This window comes from Rhopalosiphum padi, chromosome 3, assembly GCF_020882245.1.
Source record: "Rhopalosiphum padi isolate XX-2018 chromosome 3, ASM2088224v1, whole genome shotgun sequence".
Classification (NCBI taxonomy): Eukaryota; Metazoa; Arthropoda; class Insecta; order Hemiptera; family Aphididae; genus Rhopalosiphum; species Rhopalosiphum padi.
Genome location: NC_083599.1, coordinates 2250462 through 2276309, shown reverse-complemented (window position 1 = coordinate 2276309; position 25848 = coordinate 2250462). Strand labels below are relative to the sequence as shown.

The 25848-nt window shown below is 25.4% G+C and overlaps 3 protein-coding genes across 6 annotated transcripts; 2 read left to right on the top strand and 1 right to left on the bottom strand.

Annotated features, from left to right (window-relative positions):
- Positions 1 to 217: 217 nt before the first annotated feature.
- Positions 218 to 11226, top strand: LOC132927089 (small ribosomal subunit protein uS3-like). Of its 2 annotated transcripts, none has more exons than XM_060991547.1 (7): positions 218 to 300; positions 1054 to 1199; positions 2072 to 2311; positions 2385 to 2422; positions 6734 to 7241; positions 7318 to 7505; positions 11087 to 11226. In XM_060991547.1, the coding sequence occupies exons 4-7, from the start codon at positions 2390 to 2392 to the stop codon at positions 11096 to 11098; spliced, it is 741 nt and encodes a 246-aa protein (XP_060847530.1). In that variant the 5' UTR covers positions 218 to 300; positions 1054 to 1199; positions 2072 to 2311; positions 2385 to 2389; the 3' UTR covers positions 11099 to 11226. The 2 variants fall into 2 exon arrangements, with proteins under 2 accessions (XP_060847530.1, XP_060847529.1); XM_060991546.1 differs by lacking the exon at positions 11087 to 11226 and adding an exon at positions 10405 to 10514.
- On the top strand, positions 10475 to 16549 carry LOC132927088 (phosphoribosyl pyrophosphate synthase-associated protein 2-like). Of its 3 annotated transcripts, none has more exons than XM_060991545.1 (8): positions 10475 to 10550; positions 13559 to 13745; positions 13801 to 13920; positions 15186 to 15295; positions 15356 to 15534; positions 15726 to 16004; positions 16064 to 16210; positions 16280 to 16549. In XM_060991545.1, exons 2-8 carry the CDS (start codon positions 13669 to 13671, stop codon positions 16436 to 16438), a joined length of 1071 nt encoding a protein of 356 aa, XP_060847528.1. In that variant the 5' UTR covers positions 10475 to 10550; positions 13559 to 13668; the 3' UTR covers positions 16439 to 16549. The 3 variants fall into 3 exon arrangements, with proteins under 3 accessions (XP_060847528.1, XP_060847525.1, XP_060847526.1); XM_060991542.1 differs by lacking the exon at positions 10475 to 10550 and adding an exon at positions 11142 to 11239; XM_060991543.1 differs by lacking the exon at positions 10475 to 10550 and adding an exon at positions 11161 to 11235.
- Positions 16550 to 22712: 6163 nt separating this feature from the next.
- On the bottom strand, positions 22713 to 24585 carry LOC132924022 (uncharacterized). The gene is made up of 3 exons (XM_060988078.1): positions 24502 to 24585; positions 23800 to 23991; positions 22713 to 23120 (listed from the first exon to the last, which is right to left on the bottom strand). Exons 1-3 carry the CDS (start codon positions 24583 to 24585, stop codon positions 22713 to 22715), a joined length of 684 nt encoding a protein of 227 aa, XP_060844061.1.
- Positions 24586 to 25848: the final 1263 nt, after the last annotated feature.

Genomic DNA, 25848 nt, shown 5'->3' with positions numbered 1-25848 from the left:
AAGATTTATCTAAAACCTTCTAGACTCACCATGCTATTGTTTATACAGTCTACTACCAACAAGATTCAGTTTGATTTAAGTTTTGTAGAATAATAAGCATAATTCCCTTAATTAACTACAAATTGTTTAATTACACCATTGTTTTTTATTTCAGTATTCAATTTAATATGCATAATTTGGAAGGTCGTATACCAAACAAATGTCTAGCGGTTTTGGATCAAGACTGTACGATGTTTGTCTCTTTTTTGAGCAGTTGTAGCTAAGAACACATCATGAATGATGTTTACAAAGAATTTTGGTGTAGGTATAAACCTAATATCTTAAATTACAAATGCTATTTTCATCTAATACTATTGTATTTTTTCAATCTTAAATCTTTTAAATCAATACCATTAATTATCACAATACTCAATACAAACTGAATAAAAATTGTAAAATGTCCATTTAAGAGTTATTTAAATTATATATTATACTAAAAAGTATATAATACTCATATTTAAAATCAATGAATTGTTTTACATATAATACATTACAATTTTTATTTGATCTGTTTGAAACAAATATCACAATATTAAGCAAGCTTTTCAAAGTGTACAATACTACCAAAAATGTTCATTATGTTTAAATTAATTTTTTTTATTATAAAACCATTAAAAGTTACAAATTATTCCTGCTATGCGGTTACTAATTTCTTTTAAAATTAAAAAATTCAAGTTTTGTTTAATTGATTTGATTTCACAACCACTTGATTCAATAAGCTATTTTAGTAATAAATAAGAACACGTTGTGATCATTATGCTCTTTTCAGTGATTAATTAATCAATTAAATGATAATAAACATAAACTTCACATCCTAAATATCTAAATTCTTATACTTATAATCCGCTGATTTTCATTCGAAGATTTATCCAAAACCTTCTAGACTCACCATTCTATTGTTTATACAGTCTACTACCAACAAGATTCAGTTTGATTTAAGTTTTGTAGAATAATAAGCATAATTCCCTTAATTAACTACAAATTGTTTAATTACACCATTGTTTTTCATTTCAGTATTCAATATAATATGCATAATTTGGAAGGTCCTATTCTGAACAAATGTCTAGCGGTTCTGGATCAAGACTTCACAATGGTCGTCTCTTAATTGAGCAGTTGTAGCTAAGAACGCATCATGAATGATGTTTACAAAGAAATTTGGTGTATGTATAAACCTCATATCTTAAATTACAAATGCTATTTTCATCTAAAACTATTGTATTTTTTCAATCATAAAACTTCTAAATGATATCAGATCAATTTTAAATCGATACTTATTAAAATAACTTAAATCAAAACTTTAAAAAGCCCTTTTTTTAGGGTTCTTTTAATTATATAACATTATAAAACTGGTTGATGACCGTTGGATAGATACTCAATTGCAATTGTTTGTATTTATTTTTGTTTTTTACATTTTCGTATATAAAGGTCTGGACAACCTGTAGGATATATATTTTATTATTATTATATTATATTTTGTTGTTATTTTTATTATGAATATATGTTTAACATCGTCTGCGTTCCGACGTAGTCTGATGGTCTACTTTGGAGGTTTAGTTGCGTTCAAATCGATTTTCTCCGATGACAAGTGATTTCTTAATTTATTGTTCTACACGTCTTTCGACTTAACCCTTGTTTTCTACAACTCATCATCAGACTTTTGACGTTAGGAGTTATGACAATTCGCTGTTATCAGATTGTCCTGCTAGTTATCGAGGCTTACCTGTTGAGGACTGATTTCTTGATACTCGATTACCAATTTCGGCATACATTTATTATTTTTGAATAATAAAAAAGCACCGGGCAAGCGTCAAAACAGACTTTACACCTATTGATAAGTGATAACTCACATACATGGTTATCGACATTATCATATGTTATAGTGACCATATTTTATATACCCGATTATTATTTTTACCGAATTTCCGGTGAAACGATTTTCACTCAATTACCTCGAAGGTGGCTGCTACACACCAGAACCAAATTACACTGGTAGCTTGTAATCGTTTTAAAATAACTTGTAATAAATTTACAGATTCTGTAATACAAAAACAATTTTTAAGAATATGCCACGTTATCTTTATGTGTCTTATTGAATTGTACACATTCTGTAACACACTAAAATTGTGTTGGTCACACTGTATTACGATTGCATTTGTCAAGGAAATTTTTGGTTAACATATTCATTGCCAAATGACTACGTGTCAACGTCTAGAAAACGTTAGCGTGTTGTCAAGTTTTATTTTGCGTTCGACTTTTGGAAATAAGTAACAAGGTAAGATTTAAGAAATTTTATATTGTATTAAAAACTCCATTTCAATTACTTTATGTAAATACATTGTTTTTAGAAAAGATGCCTGCTAAAACAACTTCTGTTAAGAAAAGGGTGAGTATATTATGCACCTAGCATGTTTTCTATTTCACTATTAAAAAAACTTGAATAACTTAGTTATTACTATAATATCTTATAACGCATCGCTTTTTATTAAAATGTTTGAAAAAGATAACCGATACATTACTTGAAATATTTTTGACAAATTAATCACTGCATGTGTTTGTTATCGTATGCCATTTACAGAGTGCATCTTTTTTCATAATAAATGTATTATAATATATTTGTTAATATTTATTATAAAAATGTGTTTGATTTTCATGATCAATTTTTGCTTGTTGATTTGAAACAACTGTATCAAATGATATTGTTAGGTTAATATTAACCTAATCAAGGATAATTATTGATTGCGCCAATGTTAGGGTTAATTTTAACAAAACATTTAGCAATAATATTATATTTAAAAGGATAATATAGATCTTAATAAAGAATTTTGAAATTGTACACTAAGAATATTAATTATTTTTCACTTATCTATATTTACGGTTAAAATATTATTGCTTATCAGAGACCAATATTCCTACTGGTATGAGTAGTTTTAAAACAACCCAATGCTATTTTAATTTTTTCCACTGTGGCCATCCAGGTTACTTCTTTTATTTATTAATTAAAAATACATTTTCATTTGACAGGATATATTTTTTATATATAAACCTACCATGGGCGTAGGTAGGAAATATCTTCTGAAGGGATTTGGTCTAGGTCTATATTAATATTATAAAACATTGAAATTAAATATGAATTATTTATCCTTTATTTGGGGGGGGGGGGGGTGTTTGAACATCCAAAATCCCCTTTAACTACGCCTATGATACCTATTATTGGAATAGTATAAATGTTCATTTTTATACACGTTGCTGACAACTTATTTATATATTGTTTATTTATTTTGCAAATGATAATTTTTTACAATATAATAATAGAAGAGAAAAAAGAAAATTATAATAACATAACAAATGAAAACAACAATGTTTATGATTAAGATACCTATATTAAATTATACTTTAGAAATTAGATTAGTTTTAATATACTATACTTAAAAAATAATAGTTTTTGAAGAGATTGATATTGATTTTTAAATCTTGACAAAGCATAATAGCGGTATTAAATGAAATTTTAAGACCAAAAGATTTATATTTTATAACATCTAGGTATATTTATATTTAATTTTTCTTAAATCTAGTGTTAACATTATGGTTACATATTGGAACAATACTCCTTTCCTTATACATAATTAATAACAAATTTTTTTTTAATAACTTTTCAAAATTAAATACATTTAACTCCTTGTATATAATATCCGAACATGTGTAATTCGGTAACTTTAATATAAATTTAATTATTTTATTTATAGTTTTTTTTAGTTTTTTTAGATGAATATCATAAGCACAACCCCAACTCAATTCCATAAGAAATAGTTAACTGAACTAGTGAGATATATATTATTCCTAATTGTGTTTTATCCAGTATATATATCTAAAGACTAAAATTACAAAAAAACATAAAAGAATTTATGGCTTAACGAGATTAAATATTCTATATGATTTTTCCATTTTAAACAGGAGTCAATATATATTCTTAGGTATTTTATATGGCTAATATTTTCATTACATATGCACATACAGCTTAGGTTATTATTCATTAAGCACTGTGTCGAGTGTTGACAGATTTTTAAATTATTTTGAATATCAATATTTTGTCTAATAAAAACAATGTGTATTGTTTTACTCAATTTTAATTCAAGTAAATTATTATCTATTAATTATTATTAGTATATTATTATTTTTATCATGGACAAGAATGATTGTGTTATCAGCAAAACACATTATTTCTGCTTCTGTTTTAATATTAAGTAAACCATTAATATATAGGATAAAAAATAATGGACCCAAGACTGCTCCCTGTGGAACACCATGCTTTACTGATAACGATTGACTTAGTTTATCATTAATTTTGACTATTTGAGATCTATCACTTGGATATGAACTAATTAGATTATTTGCAATACATCGGATTCCAGCATAATTTAATTTTGTAAGTAACAATTGATGATTCACACAGTCAAATGCCTTCTTAATATCCATGAATATATCTAATACTTTATTATTCTGATCAAGATGTCCATGTACATATTTATGTAGGAAAAAGTGGGCATCGCATGTAAGAGAAATCCTAATTGTTAAATAAAGAAGAATGAGTTTATATCTAAAAATGACATAATTCTATATTTAATACATTTTTTTTAGATTTTTGACAAAGTTAAGGATAAGGAGATTGGTCTATAGTTACTACACAATAGTTTATCTCCTTGCTTAAGTATAGGAGTGACAATACATTTTTTTAAACAAGTTGGATATATACCGGAAGACATAGATAAATTAAATAATACCATTTAGTGGAAGGGATAAACTACCAGTAGTATTTTTAAGTATACAATTATTAATTATTCAACGAATGTAGAATGATCTTTAATCTTTTTTATATATATTATTATTTTGTCACGAGTAATGGGAGTTAGAAAAATAGAATCTTTAACATGACAATTAGAATTTAGATTATCCCAATTTTCTTTCTTAAATTTGGTTTTTAGTATATTTTTTTTAATACAATTACCTACATTAATAAAATATTTATTAAATTTATTTGCAATACATATCTATATTATCTTTTAGTATATGATCATTATGCATAATTTCATTTATAACTATATTTTTGTTTATTGGCTTACCTGCTATGTCATTGGTAATTTGTCATATTTTTTTTAAAAAGGTTTGATAATATATTTGCTTTGCTTTTTTTATGAAACTAGTAAATAAATTTCTATATTTTCTATGTTTCATTTTTAAATTAATATCATGTAGTCTTGTGTTTATTTTTTTTATATAGATCACTAAACGCTTGGTCGTCCAAGTTTTAAATTTATTTTTTGTATTAATTTCTGTATCACTTGAAGAAGCATTATTTCATCTATTTTATGTAAAAAAAATATTCATACCTTTATCTATATTATCTGTATTTAAAAAATCAAACCAATTATCATAACATTATCAATATTTTCATTTATGAGCTTTATTACATCAATTATTTTTTTCTTTTTAATATTCTTAATATTATGTGTATTGATTGAACTTAATTGATGATTAAATTGGATTATTGTTCCATAATGATGTGTTACATTCCAGTATAAATGAGTTTGTGCAATGTTCTTAATAGATACGTGATCAATACAAGATTTTTGTTCTATTTGTTACACGTGTATAGTTATTAATTTATGCAAAAGATAAAATAATTACATGCCATTATATTAAGATAGTCATTTGACAAATTTGGGTCCATTACATTAATATTCAGATCACTAACGATATACCGTTTATTATAATTATCTAAGTGCTCTAGATAATTATTTAAGCTATCCAAAAAGTTATCCATATTACTATTGGGATCTGTATATATTAATAGGTATATTATCTATATCAAGAGAGATTTCAACAGAGTTACACTCAGTTATTATCATATGTGAAATATTAATTATTTTAAGAGAATTTTTAAAAGATACGGTTACACCATCATTTTTATTTATTATACTGAGTGAGATAATAGTTTGATATCCACTCAGCTCAAAATTAAAGTCGTATAAGAGCCATGTTTCAGTAAGAACAACTATATCAAAATTGGATTTGTTTAAATTTAACACTAAGACTAGTTCGTCAAAATTCGCAAATATACTATGAATATTAAGAGAAAGAACATTTTATAATATTATCGTTATCATAATTAAAGCTAGACAAATCTTCAATGTATATTGTATTTATATAATTTAAACTATGTATATCTTTTATAATTATATTCATCTAGTACCACAAATTAAAAACAAACATTAGTACAGTACTATGAGATACTTACGAACGATGTTAGGTACATTAAAATAAGACATAATATAACATTTATACATTATTAATTATTATATAATAGTTAAAAAAAAAGTAATTTGTCAAAGTAAGTACTCCTATTGTAACCTATAAAACTGTAAAGATAAATTAAAAGGCGGTTAATGAAAAAAAAAAATTGGTAATTTTTGCTCTGAAAGTTAATATATTCTCCATGTTTTTCTAATGAGTAAATTTCAAATTTTTGAGTTCAATTGGTTGTTTAAAAACCAATTGTATAGTGTAATAAATTTCCCCTACAAAAAAATAAAATAGAAATAGTCTGATAGAATAGACAAAATGCTTATCGCTAGACTGGTACTATACCTGTATGTAAAATTTATCAGTTATCATAATATTAGTTTTTTCTTTTTTTTAGTTTGTGTCGGATGGTATATTTTGTGCAGAACTCAACGAGTTTTTGACACGAGAACTTGCTGAAGATGGTTATTCTGGCGTTGATGTCCGTGCTTCTCCATCGCGCACAGAAATTGTTATTTGTGCAACACGTACTCAAGACGTATTGGGTGAAAACGGACGCCGTATTCGTGAACTTACATCTCTCATCCAAAAACGTTTTAATTTCAAAGATAAAGAAGTTGAACTTTTCGCTGAGAAAATAGCACATCGTGGATTGTGTGCTGTTGCCCAAGCTGAGTCATTACGTTACAAGTTGACTGGCGGTTTAGAAATCAGGAGAGCATGTTATGGTGTGTTGAGATTCATCATGGAAAGTGGAGCTAAGGGATGTGAAGTCGTAGTGGCTGGTAAATTAAGAGGTCAACGTGCTAAGGCAATGAAATTCGTTGATGGACTTATGATTCACAGTGGTGACCCATGCAATGATTATGTTAATATGGCTACTAGACACGTTTGTTTAAGACAAGGTAATTGTTGTAAACGTTAATATTCTTTTTATGAAAATTATTAATAATTAATAATTTAATATATGTATTTTTTTAGGAGTTTTGGGTATCAAAATAAAAATTATGTTGCCATGGGACCGAAAAGGTAAACTTGGCCCAAAGAAGCCTTTGCCAGATAATGTCATCATTGAAGAACCAAATGAAGAAATTTTACCTATAGCACCAACCAGTGATGTTAAATCTAAACCTGAAGTAGCAGTACCTGCTGTTCCAATTGAACCTGTTGTTGGTTGAAATGATTGTATAAAATAAACTAAAGTTTTTTTTTAACACAAGTCTTAATTCTATTTTATTTTTAGTTATTAACTTTTTGTATGTTAGTATCTATCAGCAGTTGATAGGTGAGTGTTAATAACGTGCTATGAAGCAATTCGTAAATTTTACAGGAACAACTAAAAACAATGTTTTGCTGTATTGTATACTGGTTTCTAAGTTTGTACACGATGATTGTGTACAATCAAAATAATGTGGGAATTTTTCGATTTTTAAAATATATCGAGATTGCTTCATAGCACATAATTCCCGTCCACCTTTCAGATATTATTTTTTTTAAGTAGAAAGTTGTGCAGTAGTTTACTATTACCTTTTGCATAAAGAGTAGTTTTAATTACACTATAGTTTAAATGTAACAAATTATCTAAGGATTATTTACAACAAAAATAGTATTTATTTAATTCAAAAAATTCAGAATTAATCTAAAATAAGAATAGATATAAACTGGACTTAAAATTTTAATAAGATGATTAAAATTGCTTTTTATTATTACAACTGATTTACTATTAGTCTTAGATGATATTAGTTGAATTTTCATCTCGGGTTTGGCATGAGTTGAGAACCTTGTTTTACAAATTAAACATATATATTATAATAAATTATATTACATTATTATTTTTCATATATTATAATACTGTGGCATGTTGAATGACATTTATCTTATGCAATTGCTTAGCCCTAGAAATTTATGTTGAACTTAAAAATTTAAATTTGTGTGGATGAATGATAATTAATTATCTAACATAGAATTTTTTATATTAAATTGTTAATGGCGTATATGTTTTTTAATGAAAATTCTAAACTACCATACAGTTTTAGATTATATATTATGTTGTAGAGGGTATAGTGGGTGGTTATTGTTTAAATAATTTGTTTAGGGATCGAAATATGCTTGCCATACCACTGATATAATATATGAATCACTAATTGCAAACAGGGTAATATAAAACCCTACATTATATTATTATATTATTATACCTGTGTATTAGCATTTTTGCACTTTCTATAATATATATATTATAACAACCGATATGGTGAATTAGTATACTTGCTTAAAAATCAGTTTTCATTGTTTCCAATCAATTATTTCTGTATCCGATATACACAGTTTATTAACCGAATATACCTAATACAATATACTATTTAATTGATGTACAATATATATCATGGAGCAAATTTTATATGAATGATTTATTAACTATATATATAAATTAAGAGGATGTTATACCCGCATGTGTTGTCTCTATTTTACTAACGTACACCATAGCAAATTTGCGTTCAAGAGAACACATTTTGTGATGTAAGCTTTAATTTTTGAGTAAATTTACCTAGCATCAAATTTAAGCTAAGAATATTATCTAGAAAAGGTCTTATGATTTTGTTGATATTATGATTTTAAAATAAAAAATAGCTATGTAAAATATTACAACTTAATAACGTTCATAACTCATTTTACAATAATAATATCAATAAAAACATATGACATTTCTAGATAATATTCTTAGCTTTAAATTTGATAATAGGTAAATTTACTCTAAAATTTAAGCTAACATCACAAAATGAGTTCTGCTGAAAGCAAATTTGCTATGATGTACGTCAATAAGACAGAAAAAACCAATGCGGGTATAACGCCTTATAAATATATAACCTTTATACATAAATAGTAAAACATTCGTATAGTTTAAAAATATACTTAGTTATGCTGAGATATGTATAAAATACTTAGGAGATTTAAGAAATACCATATGCAATATGAATACACCGTATTAGAATATATTATACATACTTTATAAATTAGAAATAAGCAATAGCTAATAGATACATACAAATATAAGGTTTGTGATTTTTCTACATAGAAACTTTGTGATTATGAGTAATTGTGCAAAAATTTTAAAAATTACTCAGAATTTATTAAATTATAAACAATTCGGTTTATATCAAACGATTTAAAATCAAGAATGTCATTTTTTAATTGCATTATGTAGCGGTTCTGGATAAAGACATTAAAATGGTTGTCTCTTTATGAAATATTTAAAGTGAAGAACACATCAAGAATAATTTGTACTAGGAATTTTGTGTAGGTATAAACCTAATATCTTAAATTACAAATGCTATTTTCATCTAATACTATTGTATTTTTTCAATCATAAAACTTTTAAATGTTATCAAATCAATTTTAAATCAATACCATTAATTATCACAATACTTAATACAAACTGAATTAAAATTGTAAAATGTCCATTTAAGAGTTATTTAAATTATATATTATACTAAAAAGTATATAATACTCATATTTAAAATCAATGAATTGTTTTACATATAATACATTACAATTTTTATTTGATCTGTTTGAAACAAATATCACAATATTAAGCAAGCTTTTCAAAGTGTACAATACTACCAAAAATGTTCATTATGTTTAAATTAATTTTTTTTATTATAAAACCATTAAAAGTTACAAATTATTCCTGCTATGCGGTTACTAATTTCTTTTAAAATTAAAAAATTCAAGTTTTGTTTAATTGATTTGATTTCACAACCACTTGATTCAATAAGCTATTTTAGTAATAAATAAGAACACATTATGATCATTATGCTCATTTCAGTGATTAATTAATCAATTAAATGATAATAAACATAAACTTCACATCCTAAATATCTAAATTCTTATACTTATAATCCGCTGATTTTCATTCGAAGATTTATCCAAAACCTTCTAGACTCACCATGCTATTGTTTATACAGTCTACTACCAACAAGATTCAGTTTGATTTAAGTTTTGTAGAATAATAAGCATAATTCCCTTAATTAACTATAAATTGTTTAATTACACCATTGTTTTTCATTTCAGTATTCAATGTAATATGCATAATTTGAGAGGTCGTATACCAAACAAATGTCTAGCGGTTTTGGATCAAGACTGTACGATGGTCGTCTCTTTTTTGAGCAGTTGTAGCTAAGAACACATCATGAATGATGTTTACAAAGAATTTTGGTGTAGGTATAAACCTAATATCTTAAATTACAAATGCTATTTTCATCTAATACTATTGTATTTTTTCAATCTTAAATCTTTTAAATCAATACCATTAATTTTCACAATACTTAATACAAACTGAATAAAAATTGTAAAATGTCCATTTAAGAATTATTTAAATTATATATTATACTAAAAAGTATATAATACTCATATTTAAAATCAATGAATTGTTTTACATATAATACATTACAATTTTTGTTTGATCTGTTTGAAACAAATATCACAATATTAAGCAAGCTTTTCAAAGTGTACAATACTACCAAAAATGTTCATTATGTTTAAATTAATTTTTTTTATTATAAAACCATTAAAAGTTACAAATTATTCCTGCTATGCGGTTACTAATTTCTTTTAAAATTAAAAAATTCAAGTTTTGTTTAATTGATTTGATTTCACAACCACTTGATTCAATAAGCTATTTTAGTAATAAATAAGAACACATTATGATCATTATGCTCATTTCAGTGATTAATTATATTTAATTATATTTCAGTATTCAATTTAATATGCATAATTTGGAAAGTCGTATACCAAACAAAATATGTCTAGCAGTTCTGGATCAAGACTTTACAATGGTCTTCTCTTTATTAAATATTTAAAGTGAAGAACACATCAAGAATAATTTGTACTAGGAATTTTGGTGTAGGTATAAACCTCCTATCTTATATTACAAATGCTATTTTCATCTAATACTATTGTATTTTTTCAATCATAAAACTTTTAAATGGTATCTGATCAATTTTAAATCAATACTTATTAAAAGAACTAAATAAAATCGTTAAAATTGTTAATATTACATATTTTATTAAAATAATATATTATACTAAAAAGTATATAATACTCATATTTAAAATCAATGAATTGTTTTACATATAATACATTATTACTATATTCGCCAAGCTATTCAAAGTGTACAATACTACCCAAAATGTTCATTATGTTCAATTAAAGCATTTTAAATTATAAAACCAATAATTGTTACAATTGTTGCTTGTATTCACGGTTACTAAATTCTTTTCGAGATTTAGCTAACCATTTTAATTATTGATACTACACAAACTGATAATTTTGTTCATCATTCTATTAATGATAGTAAAAAATGAATGTGATGGAAGGTTAATAACATAAACTATGTGGAGTATCATATATTTGTAGATTTTTTAATAAAAGTCTTTTGATTGAATCAGTGGATTTGGAAACTTTTTGCTTAGGTTTACCGATTATATTGGACATTCTGGAATCTTCTAGAATTAAGAGTGTAGATTTTTTTCTACTAATTGATGTTAGTTGGTTATTTATACATTATGATACATAAAAATATATACTTATATATACTTTTTAGTTGTTTATTAGTATAATTATTTAAATAATACAATTGTATTTTTATCGAACTTCCTCAATATGGAAAATGAACTCTAATAAACGACATAATAGATTTTAAATAACATAAAACAAAACCAAAATGAAGTTGAGATTAAAAAATGAATAATTTATAGTAATAGTATGATTATAATATATATACATAATATTGTATAGAAATGTTTAAATTTTCTAATGAAACGTAGTTATATTATTAAATTTATTATCTGCTTGCGTATTAAATATTTTACATAGTCGTTATTATTAATAAGCATTCATTTTATAATATAATTATATTAATTACCACAGCTATAAAATTATAATAATAGTCGTTCAAACAATTATCATAAAAATATTGATACGACGTCGTATTAAATATCAAATGTAATCTAAATATAATATAAATATCATTTCAACAATTCTCGGTATATTTAGTGTTCTTATACAGTTTGTTATAGCTCAACGTTGAATCCACGTCGTTATAAAAAGAATACAGAAAAAGAAACATTACAATTTTAAAAAAACAGGTGTGTACCTACAATAAAATACGTGATAAAATTATCAAAACTTGTAGATTAATTTTAAAATAATACCTATTTATTTTATATGCATAAACTTATTCACACTATTTTGCGATAAGGTAGTATATTGACACAAAAATGTATTTCAATAATATAAATTGGTATACATGATCTATATTCATTAATATTATAATAATTAAATATTAAGAGAACGCTACATCCGCATGTGTTATCTCCGTATTATAAATATTAAATAAAACATTTCATATATAGTCAAAAACTGTTTTTCGCGGGAAAGAACCGAGAAGCTACAATCATACCTAAGAAACGAATATTTCACCACCTAAAAATGAGAATATTATCTTGTTTTAATTTTTTTGATATCACATATATAAAAAATTCTTATTGTTTCAAAATCCATTATTTTTTAACTTAAAAATGTTTATGTAGTTCTGATTTCGAAAAAATAATAATTATTATTCACAATCAAAGTTTTCCGTTTTATGTGATAAAAATTTCGTTTCTCAGTTATGACTAGCCTTCTCGGTTGTTCTTTCCCGCGCAAAACAGTTTTTGCTTTGTGTTACATTTCTAATACGGAGACAACACATGCGGGTGTAGCGTCCTCTTATAATAATATATTATAATAAATGTAATGTTTTTAACAACGATGTTATCAACCTTCCGTAATACTAATAGTGAAAAAAATTATATTATTATTGTAATAAATATTATAATACAAATAAAAAAACATATGAAAATGTATACTTAGTGATATTAGCTGAAAAACTGTATCCGTTCAGAATCGTTTTTCATATACAATATTATATTAATATCATTGAATTCAAATTTAACATTTCCATTACAATGACCTATTGAATACTACGCCCAGTTTTACAATCATTGTAGTTACAGTTGAGCTGCTGAACTGTATCCAATTGCACACAATTTTTATTTTACAATACCTAATCAACAATTAAAAAGTGCGCCAATTCTACTATCACCATAACATATTTGATTCCCGCTGTCGATAATACAATTTAAAATCAGGCTTATCGAGTAAATTTATTTTCAAATTGTTCTAGATGTTAAATATACATCTGCACATAGAAATTCTCGTTAAGTTTTTAATTTATTGAAAGAATATCGAAGTACAGAACACTTCTTGACGTCTGCCAAACGTATATTAATCACCATGGCTAGAGCTAAATCAACGGACATCATGTTAATTAGCGGAAATTCGCATGTCAAATTAGCTAATTTAGTCGCTTGGTAATTGATATACTGTTTTTAATTTTCACGGATCATAACGTTATTATATTTATAGTCAACTTGGTGTAAAACCAGCTCGGTTGCCTGTTTCTTATACCACCAACAGAGAAACATTTGTCCAAATAAAAGAATCTGTACGTGGAAAAGACATATACATCATTCAAACTGGTTCAAAGTATGTATAATTAATTTCCTACAATTATTTATACTATTAAACAGGCATTATGACATAAATGTATTTCCCATTAACAATTATAAAAACAAACATAATCTTATAATACAAATATATGTTTTATAACTTATATTTTATTGGTTGTGAACAACTATTTGAAATATTTATAAGCTTATAAGAGTTAAATTAGGGTCTATTGATATGGATTCTATGGTATAAATATCTGCTAATACTTAACAAAGATGTCTATTCTTTTTGATTGTTTAATTAACTTTTATTTTCTAGGTAATTTTATTTAAATTTACTAAAAATAATTTGTATTAGTTGGCTGCTTTATAAAATGTATGTACTTACTCTGTGTTGACACTTTAACAGTTTAAGCAAGCAAATCGTTTACTCGTTAAAACTCACAATTGGTTTCATATAAATCGGAACTTAATTTGTTTAATATTTACAAATAATTATTCGACCTTTATTAATATTCTCATTTTTTTTAAATAACTGCTAAAAACATAATATTATTATATTATAATTATTTATGAAATTAAAAAAAAAATTCTGATTTAAACGCTATGAAAATTCTTTATACAATTATAATTACCTATTGTTTGTTTTCTAATTAATTATTTTATATATTAAAACTATTAACAAATTTTCAGGTGGATAGCTTCTAAATTTTTTGTTGACTGTTTAAAAAACTCCTAGTTAATTAAACCATACAGTCATACTACTTTCTTAATTTTATTTTAGTCACTTATTAAATAGTCAAATATAAACTACTCTTATAAACCAACAAAATATTCTGAGTAAATTAAAAAATATATGTATTGTACTTAAATCATAGATTTTATAACTATAAAAATGTTTGACATCACTTTTATCGATCGATTCTTAGTGCAATTAATATTGATTCATTTCCATGTTATTTACTTAAACTATTAAAGTAAGCTTTTACTTGATAATGTTAAATATAATCATTTTTATATCATCAAAAATAGATAAAAAGAATATAGTAATAATTACAATTAAAATTTTATAATGATGAAATAACATTTTAATGTTCAATGAATTAAAAACATTTTAATTATATCTCATAATATTTATTTATATTTTTAAATGATTACATCATAAGTCATGACTCATAATCTTTAGAAATTCCTTGTGTTTATTAAATGCCTAATTTAGTAATTACTAATAAGTATATGTTTAGCTATAAGATAATTATTATTATAAATTTTGTTATATTAAATTCTATGGAATTGTTTTAGAGATGTAAATAATAATATAATGGAACTTTTGATCATGGCATATGCGTGTAAAACTTATTCTGCCAAAAGCATTGTTGGAGTTATTCCTTATCTACCCTACAGTAAACAATGTATTAAAAATAATTCCACTTAAAACCTTCATGAATGATTTATAATTAATTATGTTTTAGGTAAAATGCAAAAACGAGGTTCTATTGTATGCAAACTTTTGGCAGAGATGTTGTATTCGTCAGGCTTAACTCATGTGATTACAATGGATCTTTACCAGAAAGAAATTCAAGGTTTTTTTGAATGTCCAGTTGACAATTTGAGAGCATCACCATTACTTTTACAATATATTCAAGAATGTGTAGGTCTTCAATGTTTTAAGCATACATTTCAAAATATATCAAGAAACAGCATTTTTAATTGTTAACCTTGTTCATGGACAAAATTATGTTTTATTAAAAATTTAAAAATTATTGTTATATATTTTTTTTCACTGAAATTACAATTTTGAATTTGTGTTGAATAATATGAATAATATTTAAATTTAAATAGATCCCTGATTATTGTAATGCTGTGATAGTTGCAAGAAATCCTGGAACAACAAAACAAGCTACATTTTATGCTGATCATTTACGTTTAAGAATTGCTGTTATTCACGGAGAACAGAAAGAATCTGATTCCGATGTGGTTGATGGAAGAAATTCTCCGCCACCGGCAACGTCATGCTCAAAAGCAATGGATGTTGGAGTAGGAATACCAGAATATCCAGTCAAAGAAAAACCTCCCATGAATATAGTGGGTGATGTTAATGACCGTATAGCTATTATAGTGGTCAGTAAAAAAAAAATATGAATTAATGAAAGTATCTTAAAAAGTTAATATTTTTTCAGGATGATATGTTAGATGATGTTACATCATTTGTAATTGCCGCTGAAGTGTTGAAAAAACATGGTGCTTATAAAATTTATGTTTTGGCTATTCATGGTATTTTATCTTCTGATGCTCCAAGACTTATTGAATATTCGCCAATTGATGAAGTAAATTAATAACAACACGTGTTTAAATAAATTATTAAATACATTATGTTTATTAACTAATTACTATAGGTGATTGTGACAAATACGATTCCTCATGAAGTCCAAAAAATGCAATGTCACAAAATCAAAACTGTGGACATAAGTATTTTACTATCAGAGGCTATTCGTAGAATTCATAATAAAGAGTCCATGTCATATTTATTCAAAAATGTCACTCTAGAAGATTAAAATATCTATAAATTTTATTAATTTATTTAATTGTGTTAAAATGAAGAACATAAAAAATTGAATATAAAATTAAATACAAAATTAAAAGAATTCTCAATATTAATTTATTAATTTGGGTATAATATTTTAAATATAAGGATGAACTAAGTATATTTTAAATAAATATACCAACCAACGATTTTTATAAATACAATATATTTTTTATTGATAATCCTTGTTTAATAATTAATTATAAGAAAATACATTATTATTTAGAACAACTTACACATTATTACATTAATAATATTAAATATTTTATTGTTATTATTTGGATGTATGTAAGTACCATTATATTTTAAATAAACTATAATTGAAAAGTAATGTTCACAAATAAAACTCACAATGAGCATTGTAGTAGTTATTTTAGTTAATTAGCTAGATATTATTTTTAATTATTAAAATCACAAGTAACTTAAATTAATTTTTTACAAAAACACAGTGTAAATAAATTATAAATTACATAAATAACAATACTTTTTAGTATAAATAATTATAACAAAGTTTATTTTGAAAACATAATTCAATAATCAATTGAGGTTTGGTGTACCTATACTTCCTAAAAACCATGTTCTGTTTGATACAAAATTAAACAATGATCACAATTTATTGTTAATACAAATTTTTTTCATATTTGACACAGACTTAAAAGGCAAAAGTCCTTTTTGGATTTCTTGTAAGTTTAGCCCAACCACTAGGTAAAAAAAAATCTTTAATCTTAATTATAAAAATCAAATGTCAATTTCTTCTTTTAAATTGTATTTATACATTGTACCCATAAATATCCATAAATATTTTACTTGAAATAAACTGAACATGTGATCAATTATTTTATAACCTATGCTCATGACTTTTTTCAACAATATAAACTTTATAGAACCGTGGTAATATAAATTCAAATCTATATAAATAGTTACAAAATGTATTTATTATTAATTTTGTCAAAAATAATATGTCATTTTTGCACCTTTAGGTATAACAGTTATTAGATTGGCGGAAATGGTATGTCATTTTTGCACTTTTGGCGGTTATGTCATATAACCTAACCAGTGCTAGTATTCGCCAATCATCCTCACCACTACTACACCATCTGTACTTCCACAACGACGGCTTACGTTTGATAACAATTATTATCAAACGATCTATCAGAGCGATCCGGTAATGTACAACAGAGGCAGATGGCTATCAGTAATCAGTACCTTGTAGCTTGTACCTATCATCAGGAGTGGTCTGGGCCGACAAGCGAGTGGGCGATTGCCCTCTGGGCTGTTAGAATTTTGGACCGTACAGGTGCTCACGAGCCGCAATTTAGTTATCAATACTTATATTATACAACTTACAAAGTTACAACTAGGTTTGCTAAGCTAAAGGCTTGCTTAATGCGACTTTAGGGCAATAAGGTATAACCTAATTGTATGTATAAATAACATTAAAATATTAGTTTATGAGTCACATAATTGTGTAAGAATAGGTACCCTAATTTATTAGTTTGATAAAATATCATAATACATAATAATAAAAAAATAAATACAGTTCCATTTTATATGTTAATTGTATTATTTATACCTAGCTTTTTATACCTCTTTAAACAATATTTTATTTATCGTTATTGAAAATAAATAATTAAAAATTCAAGTAACTCGGCATATTGAATACAATATACGGTGTGTCTGTGTATTATATATTTATATTGCACAAAATGTTTTGTACTTTTAAGTACAGTGTATTCTCTTATGTAACTGATGTAGCTTTTAGCTTTTTAGCTAATAGTTTTTTTTTTTTTTTATGAACTATGATAATAATTGTATACTTACTTTAGTTAACAATTTAGGTCACGAACAATTTTTTTTTAAGTTATGGAAACCAAATAAACCAAATATGACGATAATTAAAGAATTGGGAGAGAGGAAAGCTACTTATTCTATCTATCTAGGCTAATACATATATAATATTAAGATATATATGCTGGTTTAATGATATTTAAAATAATAATAATAATAATAAAAATAAACCAACCGAAATAAGCAGTAAATATGGCAACATCGAAAACCGCACCAACATTCTCGGGGTCAAAGATAAGCCGACAAACGAAGTTCAAATAGTCAACCCAAAAAGTCCAAGACTCATATACATTCTACAAGCCACTGCCAATAATGTCATCATTTCATCAATAATAACCTATGATAGCTATACACTATCATATTGTATACGAAAAATAATTTATGTGCGAAGACGGTCTATTAGCCTATATTACTAAGTACATTAAGTTTCATGATATGTTTTTTGATATTGCAATTAAATTAATTTATTTAACATATAGTATTACAGTCAATTTATAACATTTTTTACGAAAATATTTTATTTATGATATTATTAGTATTTAATTATTATAATAACATATTTAACAGGCCGTAACATCCGCATGTATTGCCTCCGTCTTACAAGTACGTAACATAGCAAATTTATACTCAGCAGATCACGTTTAGCTCCGTTAGTTTAAAAATTAGAGTGAATCGACCTGATGATGGTAAGAAAATTATCTGTGTTTGTATGTTGGTTTTTTACGATTATTAAGTTTTTAAGTGAGTTATGAGCATTTTTAATTTACGCTATGTTATGTACGCATAACTTACTAAAAAATTGAACTATCGTAAAAAACCAACATACAAACACAGATAATTTTCTTACCATCAAGTTTCATAAAAGGTCGATTCGCTCTAATTTTTAACTGACAGATGATCTGCTGAGCGTAAATTTGCTATGTTACGTACTTGTAAGACAGAGACAACACATGAGGGTGTGACGCCCTCTTAATACGAGTACTATAATATTATTATATATATTTATATAACTCAAAATTTAATAAAATATTTCTGTAAATACCACTAAACAGTAAACATTATTAATTAATTGTATAGATAATAGTACAAAAAATGTCATTGTGTAAGGAAACAAAATTCATAATATAATATATTTACGTATATACATTAACATTTTAAGATCCCACGAAAAATGTATTTCAATATTATAAAAAATTAATTACATCGTTATTTATCATTTATAAGTGATTTTGTCCAAATTTTGGACTTAAAATATAAAATGTGTATATTAACTAATTGTCTCTTTATAATATTTAGATGTTATGGTTTCAATATGAATTACTTGTGATAAAGGTTATATTCAATTTTCAAAACTTAGATATAAAAAATAATAATTCTTATGAATTTCAAATTACAAAATAATATGTTAGTTTTAACGATTTTTATGAAATTTGTCAAAATTATAATTTAAAACACTTATAAAAAAATCGAGCTTGTGTATTTTTAATATTTTTATACAGATATAAGAACAATACTTACGTCAGATCTTGTACATTTAAACATATTAAGTATCTGTGATTATTAGTTTTAGATTTTACACAAAAAACAAAATCGATTTTGACAAAAAATTGTGAAATTCCCCGTTTTTTTCTTACTTTTTTTTCCTATTATACAATTTACTTTAAAGCATTTTTTTACTTTTGACCTCCCAAAATACTACCAGAAACCATCTCAATTTTTGAAAATCAAGCAAAAAGTGTTTACAGACACAAAAAACACACATCATCGTAATATCAATACATTCCTCCCAAAATTTAAAATACATTGAGAAATACTCAATATCGTTTTTCAAATAATATTACTCATTGTTGCTTTTATATGTACCTATTACCAATCATATTATCATGAAATATTAGCATACTAACATAATTTACGGGCGTAACACGTTTCCACCAAAAGTATACCTTTCCTTTTTCACCAAATAAGATCTACCTAACTTAACCAGTAATCACGTTTTTACCAAAACAATTTGTATACTATACGCTTTTATTAAAACCTTTAATACAGTATCTAATATTAAGTCTATTTAACATTATACTAAATACTAATGCTGGCTTGAAAATTATGGTATAGGTACTTACTTTAGAATATACTAACCTAATAACCTTAGAATATACTTTTCTTGAGTTTTTCGGATTGATGTAAAATGTATATATATTATATAATGTTTATGTATATGTGTATATATAATCAATGCATATTGCACTTTTATCGTATTTGATTATATTATATTTATACCATTATCGTATACTTACTATTTATGTCGATTAACCAAGAATCAAGATAATATATAACGGGACAATATTTTATGAACAAGTGAAAAGGTTACACAGTTTAAATTGTGCATTATAACTGTGTATGCTAAAATAAAACATGTTATAGCTTTTAATATAAGCGTATAGTATACAATTATTTTGGTGAAAACATAATCAATGTCTTATTTGGTGGAAACGGATATCGGCGGAAAAGGGAAAGTCACACTTTTGGTGGAAACGGGCATCGCCCATATTTACTGCGCCACTGTGATAATTTCAAATTTGTATTTATTTACGATTTATTCACAATTACTAATTTTATATCCGAATTGTTTATTTTTGTTTTCTTTGTTATTTGAGTATTTTTGCACGTAATAAGTATTCAACCAACAAGCAATTTTCTAAATTTTCTACTAACTAGTTATAGTATTGCTATTTTCAGTAAATTTATTAATTCTCAAAATCAATAGTCAATTATAGTATTATAAAATTATTTCATGCTCGCTTCTCAAAGTTATTAAAAATAGAAAATAATTATACTTTATTCTAAAGAATATTAAATTATATTATTATTTAATTATTAACCTTTTTTAATATTTGTATAACTTATTTTACTTCCTATTTGTATTCTATAAACTTAAAAAAACTGAAAATATATCGCAAAGTTATGTTCAGGTAAACTAAATTTAATATTATACTATTTTTTCAAAAAACTCTTTATTTATTTATTTATTTATTTACTCTTTACTTTATTGTTAAAAATTTAGCTACTGCTAGTCTGGGTTCAAAATTTATTGTTCCAGTATTGTTTAAAACCAATATACTATAAATGCTATAATTTTTGTTCAATTTTATTTTTTTTTACTATATATCTGCCAGAGTTTAATATGAAATCAGAATTGATCAGTAATTATTAAATTGCTTTATTAAAATTTGAACACAAAATTTATTTTTCAGTAAACTAAATAAGCATAATAAAAGTCCATTACTAAATAATTTTTTCCAATTGTTTTTTTTTCTATGTATGTATTAAATCGACGTTTTTTTGCATTGAGCATAAAGTCTTGTAGTCTTATGATTTTTGACTTACAAGGACAAGGGCTACACATAGAGGGGGGTCCGGGTGTTGTTACTAGAATAAAAATGGTATTTTTTTTAAAATAATTATGTTTCGGAATAAAAAAAATAACACAACGTAAAATATTTTAAATTTGCATGATAAAACTTATTATCATTATAACAGCTAAATGTTATTGACTACAAAAGTAAAAATAATAAATAAATATTGCAATTATCTTGAAAATAGATTTTAGATCCAACTATATCTATAATGAAATATTATATTACTTGGTACTATAGTAATACCACTGATTAATTATGTGATATAATGTAAGTAATATTTATTCGTGTGCTATAATTTATTGAAATATGTACATGTTTTGTTAAGAAATTAAAAAAAATTAAGAAAAGGGCCCGAAAAAATTGTAAGCACCCCTGAAATTCAGGTCTGCGCACGCCTATGGGGCTACAAATATTTCATATTTTAATGTAATTGAACATTTTGGTAAAAAAGTTAACCGTGGATCACATATGTTTGATAACACTGGCACTTGTATGGTATTAAATAATTTTCAATTCTCGAAACTAAAACAAATATTAAAAATCATGAGATTAATGAAAATAAAATGTTGAAACGTCGAAATTTCTAGAAGAATAAACTACAAAATGACAATTAAAAACAAATACATAGGTAAAAACTATTTTTTTTTTTTACTTTTTTACCAAAACATTATAAATCGAATTGAAATATTAGTATTTCTCGTTCGTGCGAGTCAAATAAAACAACAAAATTATGATATCTCCATTATTTCAGGACTCAGGAGATACCTATCGCAATGAGTAAATCGTCACGAGACACTGTATTATATATTTCACGAAGTATACCGGTACCTATACATTATATTATCATGATTATAGTAAAATGACGTTTGACGTATTATATTAAAAGAAATGTATACTATAAAACATGATACTAAATAATTTTGACACACTGCATCAATTGAAAATATTGCAGTTAAAATAAATTTTCCATCAGTCAGGCGTTTATTCTGGTAATATTAATTTATCCGACTGTTCTACGACTTTGTCAACTTTGTCGACTTTCGATTTTTTTTCAATGGCTAACTCCTTCTTCTTCAGCATACTCTTTGGTTTCTCTCGCACGTTTTTGGTTTCATGCATTCTGTACGCGTTTGGAAGCTGATCGTCTGGGTACAGCTTGTCACTAAAATATATCTTCCTCAGCCGGCAATTGGCGTGAACCTGGATACGTACTGTTTCCATATAAGTTGTCTTGAACGATCTGCTTGTAATATCGGCCAAATTTATACTCAGATTGTTCCAATCCTTCTGCATGCAAATTGGAAACGCGACCATGAACGTGCTCACCTTTGTGTGCGTATGGTAGCTGCTCACGCGCAAACGCCGACGAATATTTTCGTTGTCCAAAATCTGTTATGCGTAACAATTGAAACGAGGAAGGGCGTTAGATTGTGCAGAGAACAAAGCAAATTTCCATCAGTAGAAATATTATACTTTTCCAATATAAATTTTGATGATTAATAATCAACCAATCTTGAAAATGTTTTAAAAATGTAATTTCAATTATTTTTCATTTTTATACATTATTGTGAACATTTTGTCTTTTATAGAATTTTTGAAAGGTAACCTTATATAGGTAGTCAGTCTAGTCAGATGTAATAAATATTATTGATTCGTATGGTACACACAGTAATAATAATAGTTATTATATATTTTCTAATCAAAAGTGCGGGACAGAATAAGCTTTCATGATATGCATATCAGGGATGGGCAACTCAATGCTATTAGAGGGCCAATTTTTGAAACTGAAAATCTAGCGGGCCAGAGAGCATTGAAAGCAAAAAAAGCCAATAAAATTTACAATTGACATTTATAATTCAATACTAGATAAGAATTAATTAATATCTATGTCTTACAATAAATATTATATACATTTTATAAATATCATAAAATAAAATACAGAAAAATGTTAACATTTAATATTTTTATAAAGTAATTTGAAATGTACCACGAGCCAGTTAAAAATGGTTCGCGGACCGCCAATTGCCCATCCCTGATATAATATATAATATTTATGTAGTATAGGTACCGTGATTTCGAATGTGAATAATAGACCGAGGTTTTTCACCAACAACGTCACGAACGGCAAGGTAATACCAAGTGAATCTTTAGGATTCACCGGACAAGTTATACAACAAGCATTTACGTTTGGTGACTGGATCTGGAAAACGTTGGACTTGATTATGTCGTCTTGGACTTGTTGCGTTTCTCCATATTTGCACTGAAATATCCAGATGCGACGAGCGTATATTATATATTATTATACCAAGTTAGATAATTTATACGCATTTCACTTATTTGACTTACATGATTTTATTTTTTTTTTAACTACGGAAACATAATTCGCATTACTTTAAAATAACAGTACTATACATCAGTACCTTTTATACATATTATACAGCAGGGTAATAGAGTACGAGGCAGTACACGAGATTGTATTTTGATTTGCCTCATGTCTTACCTAAGGTTATTACATTAATGTATAAATAGTTTATACTAAATTTCAATTGAATCTTATATCACACCGGCCTTTTAGTTGATATTTCGGTTTAGTTAATTCAAATATGCAATAAATTGATTTTCTTCTGAAATATGCATTTTTTCACAATACTCGTAATGCGTTTAAGATATACTATATCTTTCATTAACTTTAGCTATTGCATTTTATTTACTAAGCCACGCGCATATTATGAAATGTGCTGTTTTATCGGACGGATTTATATTTACACACCTGAATCGCCCAATTCTCCAGCGGATTTCTGCCGACGCTATAAAACGCGGTGTACAATGGCACTTTTAATTTCGCCTTAAACATTATTTCTCACTAGTAAGATTGCAGTTTCTGCTGTTATTATTGTACTTGTGGAATTCTTGGGCTCCTGAATGGAGACTGATATTAAAAACATAAATAAAATATGAAACACTTTGTTATTGCGCTCGTTGCTATAATACCCGTGTAAACATTTATTTAGGACACAATATACAAAATATTATCTATATTATATAAAATGTCTGAGTATTTAAATTGTTGGTAGAACAAAGATTCAGAATATCAGTTCGGGTAGGCTCGACGGATTTTCAATAACTCAACAATCCAATATTTGATTAGTAAAAACTTTCTGATTTTTTTTATGCATTACACGTCGTTGATGTATATAGTCGAACCTAACCTACAAGACTGTGTTTTTAAAATAATAAATACATTTTTTTTAAGTACCTAATACCTTTATTATAATTATATTATTATGGATTACGCGTCGAAAAGCAACATATAAAGTAGATAAAACCATTATGGATTTTTTAGCACTATGTATGTAGGCACATTAACGTTGTATGATGTAGGTCTTGTAAAGTTGTAAATGTGTGCATATTAATTAGTAGAGATAGGATGTTGATGACCTAAAAAACACACAAAAATGCTCTTAAAAAATGACAAAACAAATCTATTACTTAAATAAGTGAAAATAATTTAGTTTAAAAATAATAATTATTAACTATTAATACATAATATAATGAGTGATAATGCTGAGTGTCAGAGTAATTTAAAATATAAATTGTAAAATTATAATAGACAATAGCTAGTAAATATTTACATTTTAAGTTTAAATTTATAAATATAACACTCGATAAGCGTCACTACGTTCAATAAGTGCGTGTGTGAAAAAAACAATTATATTTATAAATGTATAACACGCAAATGGTAAATCATATCGGTACGCGATTAATTCAATCACAACAAAAACCCCATAATAATTCTACTAAAAATTAGCTAAAATATGAAAAAATGTAAAATAAAATTAGTATAGGTATTCTGTATCAAGGAAGCAATTTTTTGATAAGATAGCATTGTATAGGATGATTAAATGAAAAAAATGCAAAAGTCATCAATATCCTAAATTTAGTAATAAGTAATAATAGTAATACGCGCACATTTAAGTCACTATCACCGCATCAAGTATTATAATTTATAATAAATAATGATTCATCTCTTAAACATTTTAATGATCAATTAATTATAGGTAAGAGATAGATTTTTAGTATCATCAATGCCCAATGATATTTCTTGTATTAATAGGTA